Source organism: Electrona antarctica, assembly GCF_951216825.1.
Source record: "Electrona antarctica genome assembly, chromosome: 16".
Classification (NCBI taxonomy): Eukaryota; Metazoa; Chordata; class Actinopteri; order Myctophiformes; family Myctophidae; genus Electrona; species Electrona antarctica.
Window position 1 is genome coordinate 17893946 of NC_136797.1, and position 27031 is coordinate 17920976.

Sequence of the window (27031 nt, forward strand, 5' to 3'; positions counted from 1 at the left end):
CAAAAAAAGAGGCAAAACCAAAGGGAAAGAAATACCACAACCCCCCCACCGCTTTTTTGTTTTTACAGAATGGGTTCCCAGAGTAGGTCAACAGTGATAAGAATACACAAGTGTGTGGGAGATTCGGGAATTGGAATTGATAGCAACTAAAGAAAAAAATATTTGTGTTGTCTATGGCGAGAATTTATGTTTCCACCCAAAAAGGGGCCATTTACTTATGTGCCAAAGGGTCCATTACAGTTCTAAGCCAAACTACCACCTGATCCTGAAGTGTAACCTACACAAACATCAGGTAAAATAAGACCAGCTTGTGCGAAGGAAAACTAGAGGGTTCCACCCCGAAAGGAAGTCAACTTTGGAAGCCACTTGACAGGAAATGAAGGGCTTTGTCCATGTTATTTATTTTTTGGGGCATTGTTAGAGTTTGGTGTCAAAACCCTTTGGACTACAAATTAATCAGTGGTAGAGGAGAGTAAACAATAGCGAAGAAGATAGTCAGTGAGAGAGAGAGAGACTTTATAGAGTCTGTTAACAATGGAGCCAGGATCCGTTTGGATAAGTGAAGAGTTCACGTTCCAGTTCAGTGTGTTCAGATAAAAGCATGTTGTGTCATTGGCAGAATAGACGAAAAATACAAAGAGAAATCCAATGTTTGGGCGGTTAATCCTTCATCAGGGAATGAAGGCTTAACATTTAAACATTGGATTCTGTCTACCTGCTGTCCTAAATAAAATATTGGCACTCTGGCTATTGGCGTGTGCGGCCACTTTCTTGTTGTTTCAAGATTCCCTCTTCGAGTTCTCTCCCGGGGGCCAGCACCGCTAAAAAGGATTGTGTGTGTGTGTTAGCATCCTTGTGCATAGGTATGCGAGGTATATTATTTAGTTAGATGCTAGGTATGGCAAATGTGTTATATACAGTTGGAGGCCATCGATATTGTCCTTTTCTTTTTGCTGAGGTTTGCGTGATCTGCGCAAAAGGACAGTTAACCCATTTTGGGCGGGAACCCCTTTTGGTGTTTTAAACATTGTTATAATTTAGCTATTGAAAAATAGCAGACCTACAAGCTCATACGAGCTTGTAGGTCTGCTATTTTTGAGAAATCGTGAAAATATTTATTTCAGAAAACTGGAGGATTTAGAAGGATTTTTAAAAATTTTGAGGTCAGGCCTAAATGGGTCAAATGATAAAGGACCATATCGGTGGCACCCAACTGTAGGTATATTATTTAGTTAGATGCTAGGTATGGCAAATGTGTTATATAGATCAGTGGCTCCCAAACTTTTTCATGTCAACGACCCTCAAATTGACACGCATTAGCCCGCGGACCCCCATTTGAAGAGATAATGCCAGGGACCGTCCATAAGAGAAGAGTTTCACAGCTCTAGCAGTGATTTTCAACCATTTTCATTTCAAGGGCCCACGGTTTGACCTGACTTAGACCTGACAGACCCCTATTTATTGGCATTTCTATCTCTGGGACCCCCAATTTATATTGTAAAATCAAAGAGAGTTACAGACCCATAAGGGTCCATTTGGGAACCACTGACAGAGATAGATAGCGATGCTTGCTCTCTTAGCATCCCATCCTATATTTGTTTTCTTAGCCATCACATTCCTCCAGGCTGGTGTGGTTTGATATTTGATCTGTTCCAGAGTGTCTGCCGAGCGCCTAAGTTGTGTGATTTCACGAGGACGCAGCGGCGTCAAAACACTCTCTTCCCCTCCACAGGGTCCCCACTGCACAATGCAGTTGGAACTTGGAACGGTCCTGTTTGCCAGAGTTCAGACCGGAGTTTCTCAGAGGCCAGATCTGAAGTTCAGCTTAGGGACGATGAAACGTAGCCTCCAAATTATACTGGAGCAACAGGCGATTCATTTTGACAGGAAAATTACAGCGTAGCTAAAGGCACTTGCTATGCTTCGGTGGACTGCAGGCCAAAGTCCCTGCTGTGTGCGATAGGTTGAATAAAATAAACAGATACATGGCTTATTTGTTCGCAGACCAGTGATTCTCAGCCTTTTTCATATCAAGTACCCCCAAGTTTGATATGTTTCATACCACCAACGCCCATTTGATACCTCTTCTTCAACTATGGGACCGTAATCGACACTGTAAATCCTCAGTGTTTAATTAACTAAACTTAATTAAATACAGACCTGTAATGGTCCATTTGGACCCTGCTATGTGTTGCCCAGACCCGACATTGAGAAGCAGTGCTTTGGACACAGAAACTATGAATTGATGACATTGTGCATTGTGAAATTATATAGATTTCGCTTACATTTATTGTTTTTGCATCTAGAGCGACCAAAGGCCAACCCAAGACTTCTCATCAGTGACTTCATAGAGTACAGCCAGCCACAAGTTTTCTTTTAACTTACTTAATCTTCTAACAATATGACCACATTTTGAACAATTGATTAAAACAACTGAATAGATATGTCTATTTGAAAAACATTTTTGAATAGTTAAAATAGCCAATGTACAAGCTCACGTGTCGATGTAGATATTAACTATTCAAAGATGTTTTTCAAGTAGTTTAGGGATAAGGGGTTTAGCATGGAAGACACGGATACACACGGATACACACACACACACGCGTGCGCACACACGCACACAGACTTACTGCCAAGCCTGAGTTTGACAGAATGTAGGAGGTTCCCCTGGACATCGTAGCAGCTGTAGTTGCCCTGTGCCGACTGGTCGACGCGGAGGAGCAGCAACGTTCCATCTGATGTGACTGTGTGAGATGGTAATGACAACGTGTGGCTGAGATGCCACTGCACCGCTGTCCTGGAGAGGAACACATGCAAGGAGTGAGAGGGAGTCGCACACGTACACAGACACAGAAACCTTGACACACATGCCTAGTCTGAAGCACACAAACCCTGACACACAGACACAAACACACATATACACACACAAACCCTGACACACAGACACAAACACACATATACACACACAAACCCTGACACACAGACACAAACACACATATACACACACAAGCCCTGACACACAGACACAAACACACATATACACACACAAACCCTGACACACAGACACAAACACACATATACACACACAAACCCTGACACACAGACACAAACACACATATACACACACAAACCCTGACACACAGACACAAACACACATATACACACACAAGCCCTGACACACAGACACAAACACACATATACACACACAAACCCTGACACACAGACACAAACACACATATACACACACAAACCCTGACACACAGACACAAACACACATATACACACACAAACCCTGACACACAGACACAAACACACATATACACACACAAGCCCTGACACACAGACACAAACACACATATACACACACAAGCCCTGACACACAGACACAAACACACATATACACACACAAGCCCTGACACATAAACAGTTACACACATTAATAATGCCAGTGGTGTAAAGTAACTAAGCCAGATCTGCTATTGTTAAAAGATTGTACATACTGCATAATGAATACTACCTTTGGTACATTAAGTACATTTTGACGCCAATACTTTTGCACTTTTACTCAAGTAAATACTACTATGGACTATTACTTGTAATTAAGTATTTCTTCATTGCAGTATTGATACTTTTACTTAAGTAAAATGGGAGTACTTTTTCCACCACTGCACAATTCACACAGATGCACGCAAACTGACAAACGCACGCGCACACACACACACACACACACACACACACACACACACACACACACACACACACACACACACACACACACACACACACACACACACACACACACACACACACACACACACACACACACACGCAAACACACTAAAACTAAATATACATGCAAGCAATCTTTATGCATGCAAACTCTGACAGACCCCCACACAAAAATGCACCGTCACTCTCATTGCTGGGACACTGTGACAATCTGACATTTCTCTCCTCACCTCTGTGGCGACGTCCCACACGCCAGTGTCACGTTTGATCCCAACCGCCCATGCTGCACGCCTGGGACACGGAGCACACGCACACACACACATACACACACACACACACGACAAAAAACAGATGAGATATATGAGATATTAAAATCTAGTTTACAGTACGGAGCAGTGCAGACTACGGTCTGTCTACATTACTGTAATTGTAACTGTCGTTTAGAGTCAACAGTAGCGAACAGTCGGCCCATACAAGGTAATGGACGCAGGCTGTGGCCTAGCGAGGGTTTGGCATGCGGTGGAGGGCTCCTGCTGCGATGCGTTTGTAATCATTATAAACATTAAAACAATATATTTCTTCACCAGGATGTCCGGAGGACATTCATGAACTAACAGTTCATGAAAAACATTAGAAATTAAGTACAATAAAACAATATAAAGGGGCTTTTAAAAGTACCTGACAAACACCTGAAGAAAATTAAATGAAAGAGCTATCCAACTTTTGACTTTAATTCCAAGTGGCTAAATAGTGCTGCAAAAAAAACTTCATGCACACTTAAGTGCCGACAGATCTTTTTAGTTTAGGTTTTATTATTAAATCATTTCTCCGAGTGAGAGCAGAGAGAGAGAGAGAGAGAGAGAGAGAGAGAGAGAGAGAGAGAGAGAGAGAGAGAGAGAGAGAGACTTAAACGATCAGACCATGATGAGACCATTCATCTTTATTTGTGATAGTTGATATACTATAGCTCCTGTAGCGATCATTTTGTGCACATATCACATACTGTATATTTTGTGCACATATCACATACTGTATATTTCGTGCACATATCACATACTGTATATTTCGTGCACATATCACATACTGTATATTTCGTGCACATATCACATACTGTATATTTCGTGCACATATCACATACTGTATATTCTGTGCACATATCACATACTGTATATTTCGTGCACATATCACATACTGTATATTTCGTGCACATATCACATACTGTATATTTTGTGCACATATCACATACTGTATATTTTGTGCACATATCACATACTGTATATTTCGTGCACATATCACATACTGTATATTTCGTGTATATCATCTGGGTCAAGTAGAACTTTCACGTTAGGCTGCTAGATGTATTCCCTCTCATGCAGGCGCAGAAAAATACCATGAACCGATTGTCAGTTGTAGTCAGTGTTGTGTGTGCAGGAGCAGGAGGGGGGGGTACCGTAATCACAGTAATTCCATCATATTCAAGGGCTTTTGGAGAGAAATGAGACTAGAGCACTGCAGAGGGCAGGTGTGTGTGTGTGTGTGTGTGTGTGTGTGTGTGTGTGTGTGTGTGTGTGCGTGCGCCCGATACGTCTTTGTGAGTGTGATCGTGACCGCGGCCGTGTACGGCTTCACTGTCGGCGACTGCCAGAAGAATTGTCCAACAGAGCCCAAAATAAAAGGGATCCTCTGACAAAATATGGCCCGGTGAAACGAACGCCTGGTGTGTGGTATCATGGCGTTGGAATTGTGAGTTGTTTATTAGTGCACTAGCAAGAAACTCTGACGAGCCAAAAGGAACAACACAACTGCCTGCCATCAATCAAGCTGGGGAAATAAAAAATGCAGTTGATGCAACACTACATGCAGCCTGTGCCCAAGTTCATGTTTGTGGTAAGTGGCACTTTTGCAGGGTTGATATTCAATATGCATTCTGCAAACAATGGTTTCCCTCTCGGTGTGTGTGTGTGTGTGTGTGCATGCATGCATGCGTGTGTAGGCTATATATATATATATATATATATATATATATATATATATATATATAACATATAACATATATATATATATATATATATAACACCGCCGTATCTCCTCACTGCCTGCACCAATCACTCCCACTTTTCACACAGGCATTGACCATAATAATATGGAGGTCTTAACGAAGCCCTTTTTTCGATTTTATACATTAATGATTAATAAGGAATTTATTAGTGAATTAAAAATGCGAAAACACACCCAGGGGGCAGTACCCCCTGCGGCCACAAGTCTGTTACTATTGAGTCTGTTATGTCTCAATAGTAGACTGCTGCTGTATGAATAACAGACCTCTTCTCATCACCTGGATGATATCAATCCCTGGCTCCTGGTCTTTCCATACGCCGTGTATCACCTGGATAATATCAATCCCTGGCTCCTGGTCTTTCCATACGCCGTGTATCACCTGGATAATATCAATCCCTGGCTCCTGGTCTTTCCATACGCCGTGTATCACCTGGATAATATCAATCCCTGGCTCCTGGTCTTTCCATACGCCGTGTCCAACAATAAGTAAAATGAAAACCATCTCCTTTTGCAGCTAAACGATAAACTAAGGTATGCCTCTGAAAGCAATACATCAGTGCGACTCAGTAGGCAAAGAAAGCCGTAACTAAATCTTGGTTCGTGTTTTGATCAGCAATTTATTGGTCTGACCGCAATTTCCACGAACTGTCCGTGCTGTGCTGGACGGGCCTCATTTGCATAATCTGACAGACTACAGTAGTTTCTCTTTAACCCATTTTGACCTGGGAACGATTCTATAAATGTCTTCTACATCCTGACAGTTTTCTGAAAAAGCTGTTTCTATGTCAGTGGTTCTTCGATTTTTCAAAAATAGCAGACCTACAAGCTCGTAGCGCGCCACTCGGTGGCGCGCTACGAGCTTGTAGATCTGCTAATTTTCAATAGCTAAAGCACAACATAATGCTAACACCAAAAGGGGTTCCCGCCCCAAAATGGGTTAACCACTTCAAGCCTCTAGATCAGTGGTTTTCACCCCTCTTCATGTCAAGGCCCATTATTTATTCTGCATTTGAGCCACGGACCACCATTTGATGAGTTTTAGCCTCTCAGACCCAAAACTTCGAATTTTGTCGTCGTTGGATAAGATTTTGTCCACAGTTCCATGCTATATTGATGTGGTACCATGGGAGAGACAACACTGAACAGGCAAACAATTAAAATAATTATTGATTTAATTGTGTAGACTTTTTGTAAATAAAGTAATGCAAATGTTTAACAATAATTTAACTCTTGAGAGCGTAGAGAGACACATTGGACTCGTATGGGTCCAACTTATCCACGCTTTTATTTCGTCCCGCTTGGACTATTGTATTCCTTGTTTACAACATTGAGTCACTCCTCTATACACCGCCTCCAACTTGTGCAGAATGCGGCTGCTAGACTGTTAACCAATACACAAAGAATGTCACATATTACTCCTGTGCTTGCGGCCTTGCACTGGCTTCCAGAATTCAATTTAAAAATGTATGAATTACTTAAAAATCTCTCCAAGGTAAATATGAGACACCTTAGGTGTTCACTAAAAGGTTCTCATTATCCCCGCCACTAAGCTGCGAAGCAAAGGAGATCGAGCTTACGCATTTGTTGCACCTACGCTGTGGAATGACTTACCACTCTACTTGAGAAATGCTGTGTCTGTTTAAGAAGCTACTAAAAACTAATTTGTACCGCACACATTTTGGTTTGCTTCAGTGATTATTTCAATATTTTGTTCAAGATCTATAAGGGTCCATTTGGTTAACAACTTCATTTAGCTGGGGACCACCTGGAACCTCCTCAAGGACCACTGGTGGTCCCTGGACCACTGTTTGAAAATCACTCAAAATCAATCAACTCATCTTTGGGCTGCGGACCAACTTTTATGGTATCTCCTATGTTTCCTACATTAAAAAAAAAAACAATTCCAACAAGTATTTCATGAATAAAATAAAATAATCTAGTCATTTCCATGAATGTATTTAAATTGCGCCGCATTGTCAGCTTGTAGATCTGCTATTTTCACTAGTTTGGGTCTCGGGCAGACCCATTTCTCTTTTGGCTCTCAAGCTAAAAAGTTTGGGAACCAATGATCTTCTAGACTTAAACTGGACCTGAAAGTGGACTTGGTGTAATATGGATGTTTTATTTGCTGTCCCAAAATGTGACATTTACGATGTAGTATTGACGTGTAATTTTATTTCTGCCTCTTGGCCCGTCCCCACTTGTAAAAGAGATGCAGTCTCAACAATGTGTTACTGGTTAAATAAAGGTTAAATAAAGGACCTCTCTAGGTCGTCCTCAGATGAGCCCTCCATGTCCTAATTCGGCAGAAATAACAGATCTACAAGCTCACTGTGAGCTTGCGGACCCGCTACTTTTGGTGAAGGTTCCCCTTAGAATAGAGACGCTATAATGTTCACAGAACATTAGATATCTTTTAAATCAATAAAATAATAGTTGTTGTTACATTCTGTGATAAATTAACTATGTAATAAGGGCGATAATTTTAGTTTAGTTTAGTTTAGTTTATTTGATCATCTTCACAGTAACAAAACAACGTATTCGTTAACACACGGTTACATAACCAAAAAGAACTGGAGGTGATCAAAAGGAATAGGCTGAAGCTGAAAGCTTATAAATGCCTATCCTACGAACATCAAAATAAAATAAAAATCCTCACGTATCCTCACATACCCCACCCACCCCCGTGTCACCATAGAGATCCACCAGGATCACTATAAATTAATTACCATAATCATCATCATCATCATCATCATCATCCTCATAGGTTAAATATGTTATGTACAAATGAACTTATGATATACTGTATTTAGCCAAAAGGATATGCTTGAATAGTATCTTGAATCGAGAGATGTGTCTGCTGTGTTTCACATCCTCAGTCAAGCCATTCCATATTTTAACCCCACAGACAGAAATACACATGCTCTTCCGGGTGGTGCTAACACAAGGTTGTTGAAAGTTTAGGTCCCATCTTAACTGATATCGTCCCTCCCTATCCTTGAACAATTTTAGGATATTCACAGGAAGTTGTTTATTCCTTACTTTGTACATCATTTGTGCCGATTTAAATTCAACTAAATCTAAGAATTTCAGTGTGGAAGACTTTAAGAACAGTTCCACTGTAGGATTATAGTAACCTACCTTATGTACTATTCTTAATGCTCTTTTTTGCATTATAATTAAAGGCTGTAGGTTGCTTCTATAGGTGTTTCCCCACACCTCCACACAATATGTCAGATATGGTGATATTAGTGTGTTATATAATGTAATCAGTGACTTATAATTTAGTATATGTCTGGTTTTGCCTAGTACACCAACACTTCTAGCTAATTTAGAACGGATATATTTTATATGGGGTTTCCAACTGAATTTGTCATCTATAATCACTCCCAAAAATATGTTCTCATTAACTCTTTCTATGTTTACATTGTCGATCTTTAACTCAACTGGTGAATTTGATTGTATTGATTTATTTCCAAAGATCATAAATTTTGTTTTTCCCAAGTTTAGTGATAGTTTATTTGTATCAAACCATAGTTTTAGTTTACCCAGTTCAAATGAGACCTCCTTCAACAATTGCTGAAGGTTCTCCCCAGCACAGAAGATGTTAGTGTCATCGGCAAAGACAACATACTTCAAGATACTTGAAACTTTACATATGTCGTTTATGTATAGTATAAATAATTTAGGACCTAAAATTGAACCTTGACCAGCAACGAGTCATTATTCATACATAAAACCCATTCAGGGGGGATTCACAAGCCATTCTCGACCGCCATACCACCATTGCCCCATATATACAGTATGTATGTGTGTGTGTGTGTGTGTGTGTGTGTGTGTGTGTGTGTAGGTTGGGCTCAGGAATCTCTGCTGAAAGCTGGTATTTAGATCTACAGTGGAATAACACCAATTTAACTGCCTGTCTGCCAACCCTCTGAGCAAAAAGGGCACACAACCACACACGTACAGTACATGCGTGTGCACGCACGCACGCACGCACGCACATTCCTGTCTGTCTCTCAAATGCCAGACTCCTATAACTCTCTCCCTGTCTTCCCCCCCCCCCCCCCCGCCAGCCCTATTCTCTCACTCAATGTGTCTGACTCTTTGTGTCTGCCTGTACTCGCTGGTTTACTTCCCTTCCCTCATCCCATCATGCATTTGTTACTCAATTTACCCTCCTTTTTCACAACCACCCGCAAAACAACACGCACACACGCGTGCACACGGAGTCACACACACACACACACACACACCGAATGAGTGGTCAGATGGGTGGGCAACGTGCGTTTCCAGTTTCAGTTTATTTGTGGTTTTGACCAATAGAACTAAAATTCTGTTCCTATAAGATTGGTATCACAATGAAAACCCATTTTTCATTTGTTTTCTAGCATGAATGATGTCAACGTTATATTATCATTAATATGATGATTGCCAATTTGTTGGGGCACTTAGTTGCAATATCCAGTGGGACCCGGCCCAGAGGTTGAGAAACACTGTGCAAGCGCATGCACAACATAATGTGTTAACATCTGTGTGTGTGTGTGCGCATGTGTACAGTATGTGTGCGGGTGTGCGTACAGTATGTGTGTGTGTATATGTGGCACCTGGGGCTTCATGCAGTGTGCTGTGTTGGCCGGTCTCAATGTGTGTATTCATGTTTTACTGGCAGTGCAGAACATTATTCCCTAAAACCCGCTGCGTTCCACTCATATCTGCTCCAGCCTCTGGCTAGAACGCATGCACGCACGCATGCACACGCACGCACACACGCACGCATGCACGCACACGCAGGCCTATTTCTTCCCTTGGGCTGATTTGTTTTGCAAATGTTTTTCTTTCTCCTTTTTGTCCAAATTCAGACATTTCTATTTAGATGCACTGTACTAGGATATTCCTTTCCTTGTTCTGCTTTTGTGTCTTTCCGTTTGTGAAGCTCCACTGTTGTGTTAGCATGCATTCATGTTGGCTGAATGTCGCTCATTAAAGGTCGCTCATTACAACAGTTAACATAGTAACAACGCTGCACTGTTGACAAGTGATTGATGATTATGTACTGCATTGTACCGTCCGGCATCCGTAGCCTATGGATTGTTTTGGCAGAGGAACAGATGGATATTTGCGGTGATAATAATGAAAAAAATTGATGTTTTTTTGATGCACAGTAAGTGCGGAAGTAATGATATTTTACGCCATTTGTCCTCCTAGCCTAATGTGCCCAGAGCACACGCGAGAGACAGACAGAGAAAGATGGACCCTGGATGCGTTAACCACTTGAACCCTATAAATATATACGCTTCCCAGGCGTCTGTACTTGGTCGTCATCGTCCCCCACCAAAAATAGCTGATCTACAAGCTCACAACGCATTGAGTTGCGTCACGCTGTGAGCTTGTAGATCGGCTATTTTCCCCTATCATGACACGCCCCCAGACTGCGGTGCTCATGTGGTTAAACTGGATTCCTCTGATAATATAAAATAACTGCTAGTCTGATGCCAGACATATTCCAGAAGTACTCAGGGCTAAGATAAATCTATCACACACACACAAACGGTTCAAAAAGGAATCCGTGGCTGATCCTCAACAGGTCTGATGCTGGTGGCTCGCTTAACAAACAAAACACGTGTTTGTGAGTAGTGTTGTGTGTTATGTGGTTTTGTGTGTGTGTGTGTGTGTGTGTGTGTGTGTGTGTGTGTGTGTGTGTGTGTGTGTGTGTGTGTGTGTGTGTGTGCGTGCGTGTGGTGTACAGGCTTACCGTATGTACTGTACAGTATACTGTTGTTCACAAGCTTATGGAGGCATTACGATTCGTGTCCATGCACTCAGTGATTATGAATATGCATTCACACAAGTCTCTGTGTGTGTGTGTGTGTGTGTGTGTGTGTGTGTGTGTGTGTTTCACATGTGTGTCTTACCTTCATTGGTCAAAATATGAGCTCGGCACACAGGACACAGAGACCAGGACAGAAACCAGATCACTGTCAGACACACAGGACTGGACAATTGGCCAGGCATCTAGAGAGAGCGAGAGAGAGAGAGAGAGAGAGAGAGAGAGAGAGCGAGAATTACACTCTGTATTTCTGTATTACCTTTTACAGTAGGTTTCATAATAAAAAATTACACAGGGCAGATATGACAAATAAGTCATTAATTATTTTTTAACTATTCTTGGCCCGGACGGTTAGCTCAACCGTCTGGGCACCTACAGTAGGCTGCTGAGCCAGCCTGACGGCATGCCGTGGGTTCGACTCCCAATCCCGACGGCCTTTGACATGTGTGTCCCCCCCCCCCATCTCTCTCCCCATTTCCTGTCAGTCTACTTTCAACCTATCAATAAAGGCAAAAAAAGCCAAAACTTAACCCACTAGGCGCCATTGCAGTAGATGTACGTCACCACAGAGTAGAGGCAGTTGAACATCAGGCTGATGTTCAACATACGCTTTATTTGATTGATTTGTTGGGCCTTCCCACAGCCATACAGTACATTCTGATGATACTGTAAAGCCATCACACGCTAATAGCACTCGCTTGATGACTGATCATCAACCATCTGCTCAAATGACCTCAACCATCACTTTGAGAGGGGAAAAGGTTCGTTCTAGCAGGAGTTTTGTCCACTCAGCCGTTTCAGCGCTAAACAAACTTCCTCGCTATATATTTTCCCCATTTTCAACAGTTTTTATCGTATTGTGACACTTGCTTTGGCAATGTAAACGTTTGTTTTCTCATGCCAATAAAGCTCCTTTGAATTGAATTGAAATTGATATGTTGTTTTCGTACTCTCACTCGGTCTGGGGATTCTATGTATTGTCTTTATGGTGCGTTGTGCGTTTTTGCTGAACGGATTTGTGAAGTGGAACACCCCTCTGGTGACTAATAGATACTGATTATGATGCTGCTGCTTATGTCTGCTTGATCACTTCTCATACATATAATTATACAAACGCATTCAAAAGATTGATTCAACTGATCAAGCAAACACAAAAAGCTCGACTGATGAAGCCTATTGGCTTTCAAGGACGCCGGCAGCAAGTTATTTTCATGCTGATTCCATTGTCATAATCCATCATTGTCAGAATGTGGACAAAAAGAACAAAAACCAGAACTGATGGCACTTAAGAGTGCATACCTCCGCCAACCAGAGCTGCCAGCACACACGCACGCACACACACGCACACACACAGCAAGAGAGGGGAAGAGAGGCAGTATAATGATGCCATGTGACTGTAGTTGAAGAACACAAACATGACAGCTTGATACCCGACAGAAGAGAGGTGTGTGTGTGTGTGTGTGTGTGTGTGTGTGTGTGTGTGTGTGTGTGTGTGTGTGTGTGTGTGTGTGTGTGCGCTTGCACATTGTTGTTAAGTTTGTCCAATGATATTGAGACACATTTAGTGATGTAAAGGCAGTTTTGGGAAAATGTAAACAGTAAGCAGCCATCTTAAATATATATTTTTTATCAATTGTTTGAAAATTCGAATGACACCGTTGAGATAATCCAGGAGTAATTTCCTAAACATGCTTTAAATTGTTAGGATTAAAAATGTGTAGGCAATTAGATTAAAATAGAAAATAAGGGGGTAATAGGAGGCATTAGTCTGTTTTCAATGCCATATCTGACACTGGCATGTCTCAATGGGACTTTGCATAGCTTTGTTTGTCCAAGGTTTTGTTTTGTCGATGAAAGAAGAACTTCACTGCGCTGGTGGCTGACTAATGGCTCGACTAATGGAGCCAGCAATATGGACCGCATCAAAAACACATGTATACAATATATATTCAGGGATGTGTTTAAAATGGTTACGTAAGGTGTCTGTGGACGGTGCCCACACAGAGGTGGGAAAGAAATAAAGTGAACCAAATGCCGACTCATTTGGGGTATTTGTGGGGGAGTGCTGGGAGAATTTCTTTATCAACAACTTTTGCATACTGTAGGTGAGAGGGTTTTTAATGCCTCAGCTGTTCAGCTTTTAAGGATATCAGCGTACTGCCATAACAACAACAACGGACAGAAAGACAGGCAGGGAAACAGGACAAATGGGACAGGCAGAATAATATCAGCACGAACGACACACAACAACTTGCTCGCTAATAACCAAACATTGTGTCTGCTTGTAGACTATACAGTGCTTGTAGACCTTCCATTATCCTGACCAGTGGAGGAAAGTAATAAGTAACATGCTCTAGTACTCAGTACTTAAGTACAATTTTGAATTGTTTGTACTTCACTTGAGTGTTACCAATTTCCAATACTTTTACTTCTACTCCGGTACATCTGAGAGGCAAATATTGTACTTTCACTCCACTACAACTTTGGATATTATTACAAAACATACATTACCCACTTCAGCCCTACAGTATACATTTCATTTGAAAACTTGTGCATAATGAGTACTTTTACTTTTGGTACTTTAAGTATATTTTGATGCCAATACTTTGTACTTTTACTCAAGTACATTTTTAATTCCAGACTTTTACTTGTAATAGAGTATTTCCAATTTTCTATATAGCAGTATTGATTTGAGTACATTTGAGTACTTGTTTTTTTGCTCCTGACATATCGGGATCAGCAGCTTTGACGTAGAAGATAATCACCACTCAGACAACACCTTCCACCTTCAGAGGATTATAATGACGGAGGCTGTTGTTCGCGCCATTCTGACGTTCTTGACACCACGTCTCAGCCCTGAACTGGCCTTTTGCAATAATGAGGACGGTTCAATGTCTTTGTTCAATGGGACACTTGGCTACTAAGGAATACATTGAGCTACTGTTGTGTTGTTATTAACTTTTGTGACCTGTGAAGTGTTTTTCTAAGCACAAGGCCATAGCAGGCCGGACAGGCCAGAGTCCTGTGAAGTGATAACCCACAGATACTTCACTTCCAATCAGCGTTCCAAAGTGTTAGGCTATATTTAATCAGTATGTTAAGTGGTGGGGTGCTAGAAAGCTTGTGGACGCGTTAGATTACAAAAACTGAGGGGGGCAGCCATACACTAGCATGTGTACTGTGTCTCTGTGTAGTTGTTTGGGTGTCTATCTGGAATCTGGATCATAGTTTGTTGAGAATTTTGGTGGATACACAGTGCTGTTCCGTTGTTATAAGGGGATTCATTAACACGCAGCCCGCCAGAACCGCAGTAACCGTAGGCTTAAATTAATCATCTAGCCTGCCAGAACCGTAGCCTACGTTTTCCAGGGTTTATATTCTTTAATCCATGTTTTGATCCGATCGTATCGTTAGCTGCCCCTCGTTAGCATAACAGTTAAAGTGGGACAGTGGACACGGCCATTTTGAAGATGCGCGCGCATCCACTTGCACTCTATGGGCTGCTTTCAATTCAAAGCCCTGTATCTCCAAAATTGGCGCAATGAATGTCGTTTCTGGTGAAAAGGTTTTTCAACGGTCGATACTCGCGGTCTGGTTTTTCCACCACCGACCGAGAGAACAACAACCGGTCAAGACACCACACACAGCCTTTTGTCATTGTAACATGCGGTTACGGATATTTGGCTCTTCAAAGTAAGTGTTACGCGCGATAAAACCTTGGCAATGCGCGATAGAATAGATTAATTAATGCTGGCGGCAAAACAGTACTTAACAGACTGTACACTGTATCCTTACAATACTAGTAGTCTCTATGCTAACACAATACTTGTATTTATTAACACCATCAGCTAGAGTGTGTGTACTTGCAGTGAACACAGAGGGAAATTCCAAGCGGTCTTGGCTGATGTTATATCTTGAGTCTTTGTTGAGTACTGTGTTGCAACAAGACAGGTTGGAAGCTTATATAGATCGAGTGTTTTAGGCCAATGTTGGCCTACTACGCCCAGAATAAAGATGCTAGGGTTCATGTGGTTAACTGACATTAGGAATGTTGGGAGTAGAACAGAGTTTTTTTATTTAGTATTTTATTTGAGTTATGATCTGCGGTGAAAGATCTGTCAGAGCACATGTGGAGGGAGTGCGCGTGTGTGTGCGCACATGAATGCGTATGTGTGCGCGTGCGAGCACTCATGGGTTATCTGAACATGGAAAAATGTAGCACACACACACACACACACACACACACACACACACACACACACACACACACACACACACACACACACACACACACACACACACACACACACACACACACACACACACACACACACACACACACACACACACACACACACACACACACACACACACACACACACACACACACACACACACACACACACACACACACACTTCTTCCATCAGCAAAGCCTGTGTGCTTCAAGTCAATATCATAAAAAGTGAACGGACATGCTGACAGATGGCCTACGACTGAACTGGATGAGACATCACAACCAGTAACTAATAAACACGCATAACACACAGTACATCTTATCTTATTTTGAGACATATTTGTGGATAAACACATTTCAAAGCACAGGTTATGTGTTTTGGGTACGATTTCAGAATCCCCCGCCAGAAGTGTTGGTCCACACATTTGTCGTATCAACAGCCAGATGTTTACATCGTTCATGGACCCTCTCCACATACTTTATCATAACTTAGACCGTAACTAGAGATGTCCCGATACTGTATCGGTATCGGAAAAGTATCGGTATCGCGGCCCTTATTTGTCATATCCGGTCATATCGGTATCGGCGAATATGCCAGTCTAACCACAGATCCGACACAGGGGTAAGGGGTTGACACTATGGCAGGTAAATAAAATGTTGGGGCATGTGGAGTTTGCTTTGGAGTTGCCCAAACTGCAAGTGCACATATGAGTGAAGAGTCTAGTATAAATACAACACGAGATATATAGCTAGATAGCTATAAACGCAACACAAGATCACAACACCGGGGAAACTCCCCCCTGTCCGTTCACTCCTCACGCATTGAAGGAAGCATGAGCTCAGTGCGGGGCTCTCCCCAGGTTGGCAGAAGGTGTGCAGCGCCCAGGATTACAGCTTGAGCAATTGGCATAATTTGCTTTTGCTTAGAAAAATGAGTACAAAATCTTAAAAAAAAAATAAAAAAAAAAGATTGTGTTATATTGGATCAGTGGAACAAACAAAGTATATGCCAAGTTTATTGTCATCACTTTTTTGTTTTGCTAATTATTTGGTGGCAACACCCTCGCGGGCCGCAGGTTGAGAAGTTAACTGCATAAAATGGCATAAAGTATAATATTATAGAAAGTATAGACAACGTTGGCTCCCGTAGTGTTAAAACTATACTGTACACTTTATGATGACCAGAATGTTCCATCAATTACAACTACCACAAAGTACACGACTCAGTAATCATAGGCTTAAGGGGTAAGTATCATAACCATCAACATCTGCCTTGGGTTGCCAGTTCAATATGGTCAGCCTGGCAGACTGTGGGGTTGCATAATAAGGCATTGTCCACTGTTAACATCTCCAGTGATGTCATAAACAGTCACCGTCCATAACACGCGTCCACTCATTCCCCCACCCCATGCACTGGTCACTAAGTGACCATAATAGCCTGCCATTAGGAAGGGATCTTGTCACTAACTTCATTTGTATGAGCACTTTCTCAATCAATCAAAACTGCATTTAGGACAAATTAGATGCTATGTTTTGCTGTGCTCTACTAGATATCTAGATCAATTTCACCATCTGTGTGTGTGTGTGTGTGTGCGCGTGCGTGCGTGCGTGCGTGCGTGCGTGCGTGCGTGCGTGCGTGCGTGCGTGCGTGCGCGCGTGTGTGTGCGTGCGTGCGGGTCTGAGACGTGCTCAAGGGCACATGGCTGCGGCAGTTAACTTGCTGGTCTATAGAAAATGGCAAAATGCCTGTTTATTTAAATGTCTGTTTACATAACGCTAGGCTGCGTCTTATTTTTATAGATGATATTTGAGGCAGCTTTTGCTCTATTTAGAGAGGAAAGTGTAAGATGAGGCCAGGGAGCAGGAAGGACACATGCAACACCGCTGGCTACAGTCAGAATCCTACAGCCAGGCCCGCTGCAGTAACTGTACGTGGTTGGCGTGCTATCCGGTCAGCACCCAGCAGCATGACCCATGATCATTTAATCCAAAAGGTTGTGTGCTGCCTTTTTGATAATGTGCTTGATACCGTTACATTCCTTTATAATATCAGGTGGAAACGTCTACATTTTTTACTTTTCAGGATTCAAATGCAAAAGTAGCAGATCTACAAGCTCAAAGCGATGCTTTTGTGTGACGCTGTAGGCATTCATTTATGGGGAAAAAACAACACAAAAAGTAAAGAATACGGAATTGGAGATAAGGTTTCTGCCCGACAGCAACGACGATATTCAATATAAATGCCTCTCATAACTTAAAAAGCTAAAGAATTAACATTATAAAAGTGCATCCGGCAGCCCTATAGCGATCACTCAGTAGACATCTGAGCCATCTTAGCCACTAACTTCCATGCAGTGCTCCAGCGGGGGAGATGATCGGCATGTTTATCAGCGTTCATTCTGAACTTCTGATCTAGCAGGGCAGTGCTACATTCACCACTACACCCTCAGCCACGTTGCCTTACAACGCTCACTCAGCTAAATCTAACGCTACAGTAGTTTGACCCTCGGTGCCTCCCCCCCTTCGCACACACAACAAAATCCACACCGTTAATGTAACTCCCAGAGGCTAAGAGTTGGCCCATAAGGATCCCAGAAGCGTCATTTAAGCCCTGTTTTATTTGCACTATTTAAAAAATATATGTTTTAGAAAATGTTCACCTATTCCAAAATAGGGACGCCAGAGTGAAAAGTGGTTAACCCATTTATAGGCCTGACGTCGAAATAAATAAAAAGTCTTCTGAAAGAATATTATATTCAAAGATTTGTGCCACATTTTCACGATTTTTCAAAAATAGCAGACCTACAAGCTCGTAGCGCGCCACTCGGTGGCGCGCTACGAGCTTGTAGATCTGCTATTTTTCAATAGCTAAAGTATAACATAATGCTTAGTTAAAACACCAAAACGGGTTCAAGTCCAGAATGGGTTAAAAAATAAATAGCTGCAGGCAGACAAGAAAGCGCGTCTATAAATAACATGGCATGCGTGGATTGAGATGCACTAAGCGCCAAATGTCCGAAAATCTGATGAATCTGATGACATGGAGTCGACATTTTGCATTAAATACATTTATTTGATGGCGAACGCTCGAGGGGTGGCGAACACACATGATGCCCCTGAAGAGTCCATTCTCAGAGTTAAATGAACACTCACAGATTTTACTTTGCACTTCTCAGGCAATCAGGCATTCTTCTCTCTTGTTCTTACTCTCTCTCCGTCGGTCTGCTTTCCTTAGGTTGCCAAGTCCCATGGTCCCTAAGCAGACAGTACGTACTGTACCTAGACACGTGTACAGTACAGCTAGTACCATTAAAAGGACATTGTTTATACACACACTCATACATGCCATTCTGGACAATAGCTCATATATTCATAAGTAAGAAGAACCTCATTCGGGACATGTTTATGTACCGATTATGTACGCCGTCATTCGGCGGACATCCCTTGTGCACGAAAATAAAAAACAGAATACTACTGCTGCTATGGAAACCAAGTGTTTGCTGATTGTGAGAGAAAGAACCGCCTTGCGCAGGGTGGGGCGTTTTAAGCCTCAGTATCCTGGGTAATATTGGCATCCGATATACCCATTACCCACACAATCATATTCAGGATGCAAGATGTTCAGAGTTGGAGTAAACAAGAAATAGTGCTTCTATGCTTGATTGCATAAACAGGATATATTGCGCCACACACACACACACACACACACACACACACACACACACACACACACACACACACACACACACACACACACACACACACACACACACACACACACACACACACACACACACACACACACACACACACACACACACACACACACACACACACACACACAAAAAACCTTAATCCCAAGAAAATAATTTGCGATGCATTTTACATAATATAAATACGCGAGTGGGATTCAATCCTGTGGCACTTGGATCAGAAGTCTATAGTGCTTAAAGCTTCACACCATGAGGGCATCTGGTATAGCAGGGGTTTGGGGAGTTATTTGAGGGAGTCCGCTCATGTAAATGTAAGTGCGTCACAGAAGGAGGGTTTCGCCAAGTTACGTACGCAAACTACGCATACACGCGGCGCACTCCCCCACCCCCAACCACCCCCACCACACAGACACACACACACACACACACACACACACACACCAAGCTCGCAACGCTTGGTGCTACGATGCGTTGTGAGGTTGTAGATGGGCTATTTACGCTGAAGAGATGAAATAGCCAATCTACAAGCTCACAATGTGTCGGTGTAGATCGGCCGGTTGAACTATTAAAAAAATATTTTCAAAATAATAAAAAAGGAAAAGTAGTTTAAGGGGTTTAGCATGGACGAAAATAGAGCCCTTCTTAGTGTATAGGGGGAAAAGTCGGAACCAAATACAGCGCCAAAGGTATTGAGGGGTTAAGTGGTTATAATGAAGTGCATCCCATTCTTTCAAGCTGAGATTGGGAGTCGTGTTCCTTCAAGTTTCTCTTTCTCTCTAAATAATTTACAGTACTCTCTCTCTCTCTCTCCTCTGATCACTTGCTCTGTCACACTTTCTAACTACTGTATTTGCCTCTCCCTCCATCACTCCATTCCTCTATTGACCCATTTCTCTGTCCCTCTCTCCCTTATTCTCTTCACTTCTCTCTAATCTCTATGACTTTATCTCCCTTTCTCCATACATAACCTTTAACACATATTTCTTCCACACTCTCTGTCCGTCCAGCCCCTGGCTCGCACTGTGTCCTAGCATTCCTTCCAACTTTCCTGGTGTGCCAAAAGCCTTCAAGGGGCCAGCCAACAGATTTACGTCATAGTTTATAATGCATTATCTGCTTTTTATCATGTTATGGGAATAATTACGTGAAGATTATTTTTAACAGATTTTCTGCCTCATTAGAGATATTGTGTGTGTGTGTGTGTGTGTGCATGTATGCGTGTGTGTGTGTGTGTGTGTGTGTGTGTGTGTGTGTGTGTGTGTGTGTGTGTGTGTGTGTGTGTGTGCATGTATGCGCATGCTTGTGTGTGCACCGTGCATGTATGCGCGTGCTTGTGCGTGCACCGTGCATGTATGCGCGTGCTTGTGCATGCGCAAGTGTGGTTGTGGGTGTGTTTCTGTTGTGTGTGAATTTGATGACATGCTGAAGGAGGGACACAGACTTACGACATCATTATCGTGACTGTGGTACTGTAGCAATGCTAATGATGACCCTTCACGGCACCCATGCTCAAGGAATGTCTCACCAGATCATTTTTAAGGAATTTTATGATTTGTTTAGACAGTGGAGACTGGAGAGAGAGAGAGGGGTGGGAGGGGAGACTGGAGAGAGAGAGAGGGGTGGGAGGGGAGACTGGAGAGAGAGAGAGAGGGGTGGGAGGGGAGACTGGAGAGAGAGAGAGGGGGGTGGGGAGACTGGAGAGAGAGAGAGGGGGGTGGGAGGGGAGACTGGAGAGAGAGAGAGAGGGGTGGGAGGGGAGACTGGAGAGAGAGAGAGAGGGGTGGGAGGGGAGACTGGAGAGAGAGAGAGAGGTGGGAGGGGAGACTGGAGAGAGAGAGAGGGGTGGGAGGGGAGACTGGAGAGAGAGAGAGGGGTGGGAGGGGAGACTGGAGAGAGAGAGAGGGGTGGGAGGGGAGACTGGAGAGAGAGAGAGGGGTGGGAGGGGAGACTGTGGAGAGAGAGAGGGGTGGGAGGGGAGACTGGAGAGAGAGAGAGGGGTGGGAGGGGAGACTGGAGAGAGAGAGAGAGGGTGGGAGGGGAGACTGGAGAGAGAGAGAGAGAGAGGGGTGGGAGGGGAGACTGGAGAGAGAGAGAGGGGCGGGAGGGGGGGCTGGATTGAGGGCAGAAGAGAAATCTTGAACCAGATTTTAAGCACATGCAGTGCTTTTGGGATTATATGCGTTTAGCAATGGGCTGTATTAAAGGTCATGAACCCTATTCTGGGGAGAACATCCGGCATACATAACAGATCTACAAGCTCACAATGTGTTGCAACACGATGCGTTGTGAGCTTGTAGATCTGCTATTTTCTGAATAGATTTGGTGTATAGAGGACTGCGACGCTCTATAGACCAAACCCACCATACACCATACCCGCCCCCTTTCATAACGACGCCAGGCCCAGGAAATAATTCCCAATGCATTTTCCCCATAGACATTTCAAAAAGTATTTATTTAAAGACCTTTTGAGCGTCGTACGAAGCCAGCTCGAGTCGTGACAAATCATGACAACACAATATTTTGGACCAAACAAATAATTACAAAGAAGAAAAACGTACTTTGTTTGGCCCAAAACATTGTGTTTACTGTCATGTAGAGTTGGCTTTGTCTGCGGCGTGAACATCTTTAAATAAATACTTTTTGAAAAGGCTATGAAAATGAACAGGGAATTCTTTTCCGGGTCTCTCGAGGGGGCGGGACTGCGACGCTCTATTGGGGCTCTGGGGAACTCGACTAATTATAAAGGGTTTAAGTGATTTTGACACTATTTGTGGAGCGATCATTGATACTATGTGTGTCACACATGGCAACACCTCCCATAGGACATACTATTATTTATATTATTAACATATCAATAGTATAATAACACATTGATATTATAAAGCTATGCTATAACAATTCTTTGTTAAAGCACCTATGATTTCCACTCACAATATTCCTTTATCTTCCGGTGTCTTTCCAGGTCGTATTGGCAACTCTGAGATTCTCTCTCGCTCTCTTCCACTATATGAGATTCAATATTTGAAGCTATAGTGTCGTCATGTCTACTGCCATGTCAAGAGAAGTGCCTGGAAATGCTCCTCATGGTGCCTTGGTGTGTAAACAGCACAGGCATGCCTTTATGACAGCTGTTAAACAATAATAATATATGCAGTATAAACAAATGCCTCCCTGTCTTATGACTTTACAAGTCTCACTTTACTACCTTCTGGTCTAGTTTCCCCGTTTCTTGTATTTTCTCTTGCATTATATATACACACAAGTTATTGTGTATATCAGTATCAACATCATTTCTGAAATGTTTGCCGATATACAGTACGGTTTTATCAATTGATCACAGAGAGTGAAAATTAATTACACAATCAGGATGGGATCAGGTACATGGATAAGATAACCATAATTGCATGATTGCACTATTCGTTTAGCACACACTATGACTCATAAATAGGAGATTTAGTCCCTGCTCCACCCACCAGGTACGTGCTGAGAGACACACCACAGGCATCGCAGAGGGAGTGATGAGAATACAATTCACAGTGTACTTGTTGACATTATCGCCGACCATTTTCCACAGCATACCGTCTGTGTGGTACTGTGTTGTGATAGACAGATTTATGATAATAGATAGATGATAATAGATAAGTACTCAGAAAACGGGTACAATGGGTACCCTGACAATGGGGATATGAATGCATATTGCATAAGATATAAGAAGGTCATGCGTTCCCACTTCCCAGTGTAAAGCCAGTAATGGTAAAACGGTCTATGTTCATGTATGATATATGCCTGAAAGATGTGAATAGACAATGATGTATTCATGCCAGTATCCTGTACATTTAGAATTGAATGGCACTAATGTTCAATAAATTACATTGGAGAGAAAGAGTGATGTGAATGTGTTGTGCACTAAGGCAAATAGACCGCAACCGAATAGATTGAGCCCAAACTCCTATACTGCATGTGTTCTCCCACCCAGGTATTGCTCCATTTCCATCTGTCTGATGCCAGCCAGCGAGCAGCAATTGGTCCAGTAAATATATTTACACAACCGTTTCTAATACTCCCTCCCCAATTCCGGAGAACAATGCCGTTCACTGATAGCAATAAGGCTAATCTGTGCTTGCTACCCTGTGCAAACACAAACATGTCCCTGTGCAAAATCGCCTGCCAGTGGGCTTCTTCCAAAAGTGTTTAATGGGTGCTGCTGTGCCTGTGTACGCCATGACTGTACACTGTGTGCGGACACGGCGTGTATGTGTGCGTGCGCACGCTTGTTCGAAACCAACTCTCAGAGTTAAATGTTTTTACTCTGTATATAGTATGGTCTGAGTTTGAGAATCAGAATCAATTCATCAGAATTAGAAGTACATTTGTATCACAATATTGAAGCTTTTTGAGCTAGGTTTGTCTTAACAATTTTCTGATGTACATACAGTAAATAATTATTTTCAACATTTGTAAAATACATATTCTGAATCAACATTTCAACATTTTGCCGCTTGGACCTGGGTATGAGTAAGAAACCCCTCTTGATCTTTGAATTAAAATTGGAATTGCTTTTACATCATAACAATTTTATTGATATTTTTGCTGATCTTCTCGTTCAGACAAAGATATACAATCTACAGTAGCCTATGCTGTATAAGCCATATGCCCAGTAGGCTGGCCATTGTCACGATAATATATTTCAGAACAATATTGATACACCGTGAGAATCATTAAAACACTGCTTCGTTACCCCACTTTCAAGGATTACGGTAATGTTCAGAAAGATGGAATTCTGATACTAAAGAAATCTGTAAGTGTCCCTGTTTGTCGTTTCTTCAAGTTCATTCCAATGGAAAAGAGAGTCAGTGAATCAGGATGTATGTTAGATACAGTATAGTCTCTAAATAGCAAACAACAACAGCGACTTGCGTTCTCTTCTCATCATCAAAACATCAACCAGTTCGCAAAACTCACAACTTTATTTGGACTATTTTTCAATCAATCCATCCAATTCATCAGGTTATGGACCAAAGCGTTGTCGTCTAAATGCATTTTCTACATGCAACCGAGTTCTGTGGGAGTTTATTTTTGTTTTTCTTCTAAACACCTGTCACTTATTCCCAGCAATCTTTACTTAATCAAATAAAAAATATTTGATTTATCACATTTATAAATAAATAACAAAATAGTATAAAAATACCAAAACACACATTACGAAGCACCGGGAAAGGCTAACGCAAACAGGTGAGTTTTCAGTTATGAGACTTGAAAAGAAGCAACTGATATGGACTGGAGCAGAGCCCGAGGAGGAGCATTCCAGAGGTTAAGAAGGCCAGCCACAGTGAAAGCCCTGTGGCCCATAGTGTGGAGTATGGGGTAGGGGGGGGGGGGAGCAATGTAGTGAGCGAGTGGTCCGGTGTGTGGGGAATGGGGATGAAGCCTCCCTTAATTTAATCGAATAATCAGGAAGCGTGTTTTTTTGGATAATGAAAACTAAATAGTAACAACTATTTTACAACTTAGTTTGACTGCAGAATTAATTAAATCGCAATGCCATGTTCACTGCCTGGATTTCACTAACCTTTAACCCATTTTGACCTGAGATCAGATTCTAAAAATGTCTTCTACATCCTGACAGTTTTCTGAAAAAGCTATGTTTCTATGTCAGTCATTCTTTGATTTTTCAAAAATAGCTGCTATTTTTCAATAGCTAAAGCATAGCATAATGCTAACACCAAAAGGGTTTTCCGCCCAAAATGGGTTAAAGAACGACCGCGCCAACGTCATCGTTCCTTTTCATGAAAAACACGTCACGTACAGTATTCCACTCTGTCCGATGGAAACCTAAAGTCTTAAAACGTATTTAAAACATGAATTAAACAATGAAAACGTAACTCGTGTATCTCGTTATTGGGAGGGAAGCTGTTCTGCAATCAATTAACTCGTGTAACTCTACACTTATTAAACAAACAACGGTTTAATAAGTGTAGAATCCATGAGGGATACGCGCTAATCTCATTAGCCCATTCAAACTGGGAAAGTATCGGTGACATCGTTTCAGATTTTCGGCTATTAAAAACAAAATAGCAGGTCTACAAGCAAAGCAAAGCAAAGCAAAGTTCTTTGTTTACCCAGGGTGAATGGACTAAGCTCGAGACTTGTTTACAGCCAGACCCTGCTCATAGAACATTTCATGGTTGAGGTTCAATGCCTTGCTCAAGGGCACTTCAGCGGTGGTAATTTTAACGTGCCGGTCCGGGGATACGAACTGGCGACCTTCCGGTATCAAGACCGCTCCGCAAACCGTTCGGCCACCGCTGCCACAAAGCTCACAGCTTGTACTTGTTCGAGCTTGTACATGTGTACATTTGCTATTTCTTTTAACATTTTTGAAAAATCTTGAAAGAACTGCTGATTTAGAAGGCCTTTGTAGAATCAGCCCCAGATCAAGTTAAAATAAGTGACTCTGTTGCTCAAACTCAATGGAAAATACAAAACATTAGCAGATGATAGTAGGCCAGTGTGACTGTGTGCTTATGGCATAATAAGAGGCACTGCTGACATAACACTTTCACATTAGACCAGCGGTTCCCAAACCTTTTTGGCCGTGCACCCCCCGTCACCTCCCGACCTAGCTGACGCACCCCCCCTCATGGAAATATAAATTGCATAAGCTATATAGAGCGTTGCAGTCCCGCCCCCTACCATGGCCCAGGAAATGATTCTCAGTTCATTTTCCTCATAGACATTTCAGAAAGTATTTATTTAAAGACGTTTACGCCGCGGACAAAGCCAACTCGAGTCGTGACAAATCATGACAACAAACACAATTTTTTGGGCCGAACAAATAATTAGAAAGAAGAAAAAAACGGCAGGTTACAACACTTTTTTTGTTGTTTTTCTTCTTTGTAATTATTTGTTTGGTCCAAAATATTGTTTGTGTTGTCATGAGTTGTCACGACTCGAGTTGGCTTTGTCCGCGGCGTAACCGTCTTTAAATAAATACTTTTTGAAATGTCTATGGGAAAAATGCATTGGGATTCATTTCCTGGGCCATGGTAGGGGGCGGGACTGCGACGCTCTATAGAGACATACTGTATATTTCCTATTTATCCACATATATGAACCTGAATATGGCATAATATATGCAGCATAGGCTATATTCTGCCATATATTGGCATAATATGTTAATATATTTAAAATAAAACCATAGCACCACCATTGGCCTTTTCATGTCGCGCACCCCCTAGAAGGTTCTCACGCACCACAAGGGGTGCACGCATTGCATTAGACCATCACTGTATCAACCGAGTTGGTGTGCTGTCCTTGGATAGAAAGGGTCTGCATGGAGAGAGATGGAGACATTTAGTAGCAGCAGCAGGCCAGCAGACAGGAAAGAGGGGGCAGAGGGACAGGGAATGTCATCTGACAGTAGCAGGCCTAGCAGTTATTATTAGAAGTCCTTGTGGTTTTTAAAG

The 27031-nt window shown here is 42.3% G+C and overlaps 1 protein-coding gene across 1 annotated transcript in view; it reads right to left on the minus strand.

The window, feature by feature from the left end:
• il11ra (interleukin 11 receptor subunit alpha) overlaps positions 1–27031 on the minus strand; it is an 81761-nt gene that overhangs the window by 17271 nt on the left and 37459 nt on the right. The window contains exons 2-4 of the mRNA XM_079524612.1: positions 11703–11802; positions 3960–4020; positions 2631–2797 (exon numbers count right to left, since the gene is read on the minus strand). Coding sequence (XP_079380738.1) covers positions 2631–2797; positions 3960–4020; positions 11703–11802 — 328 coding nt within the window. The remainder of the gene's footprint in view (positions 1–2630; positions 2798–3959; positions 4021–11702; positions 11803–27031) is intronic.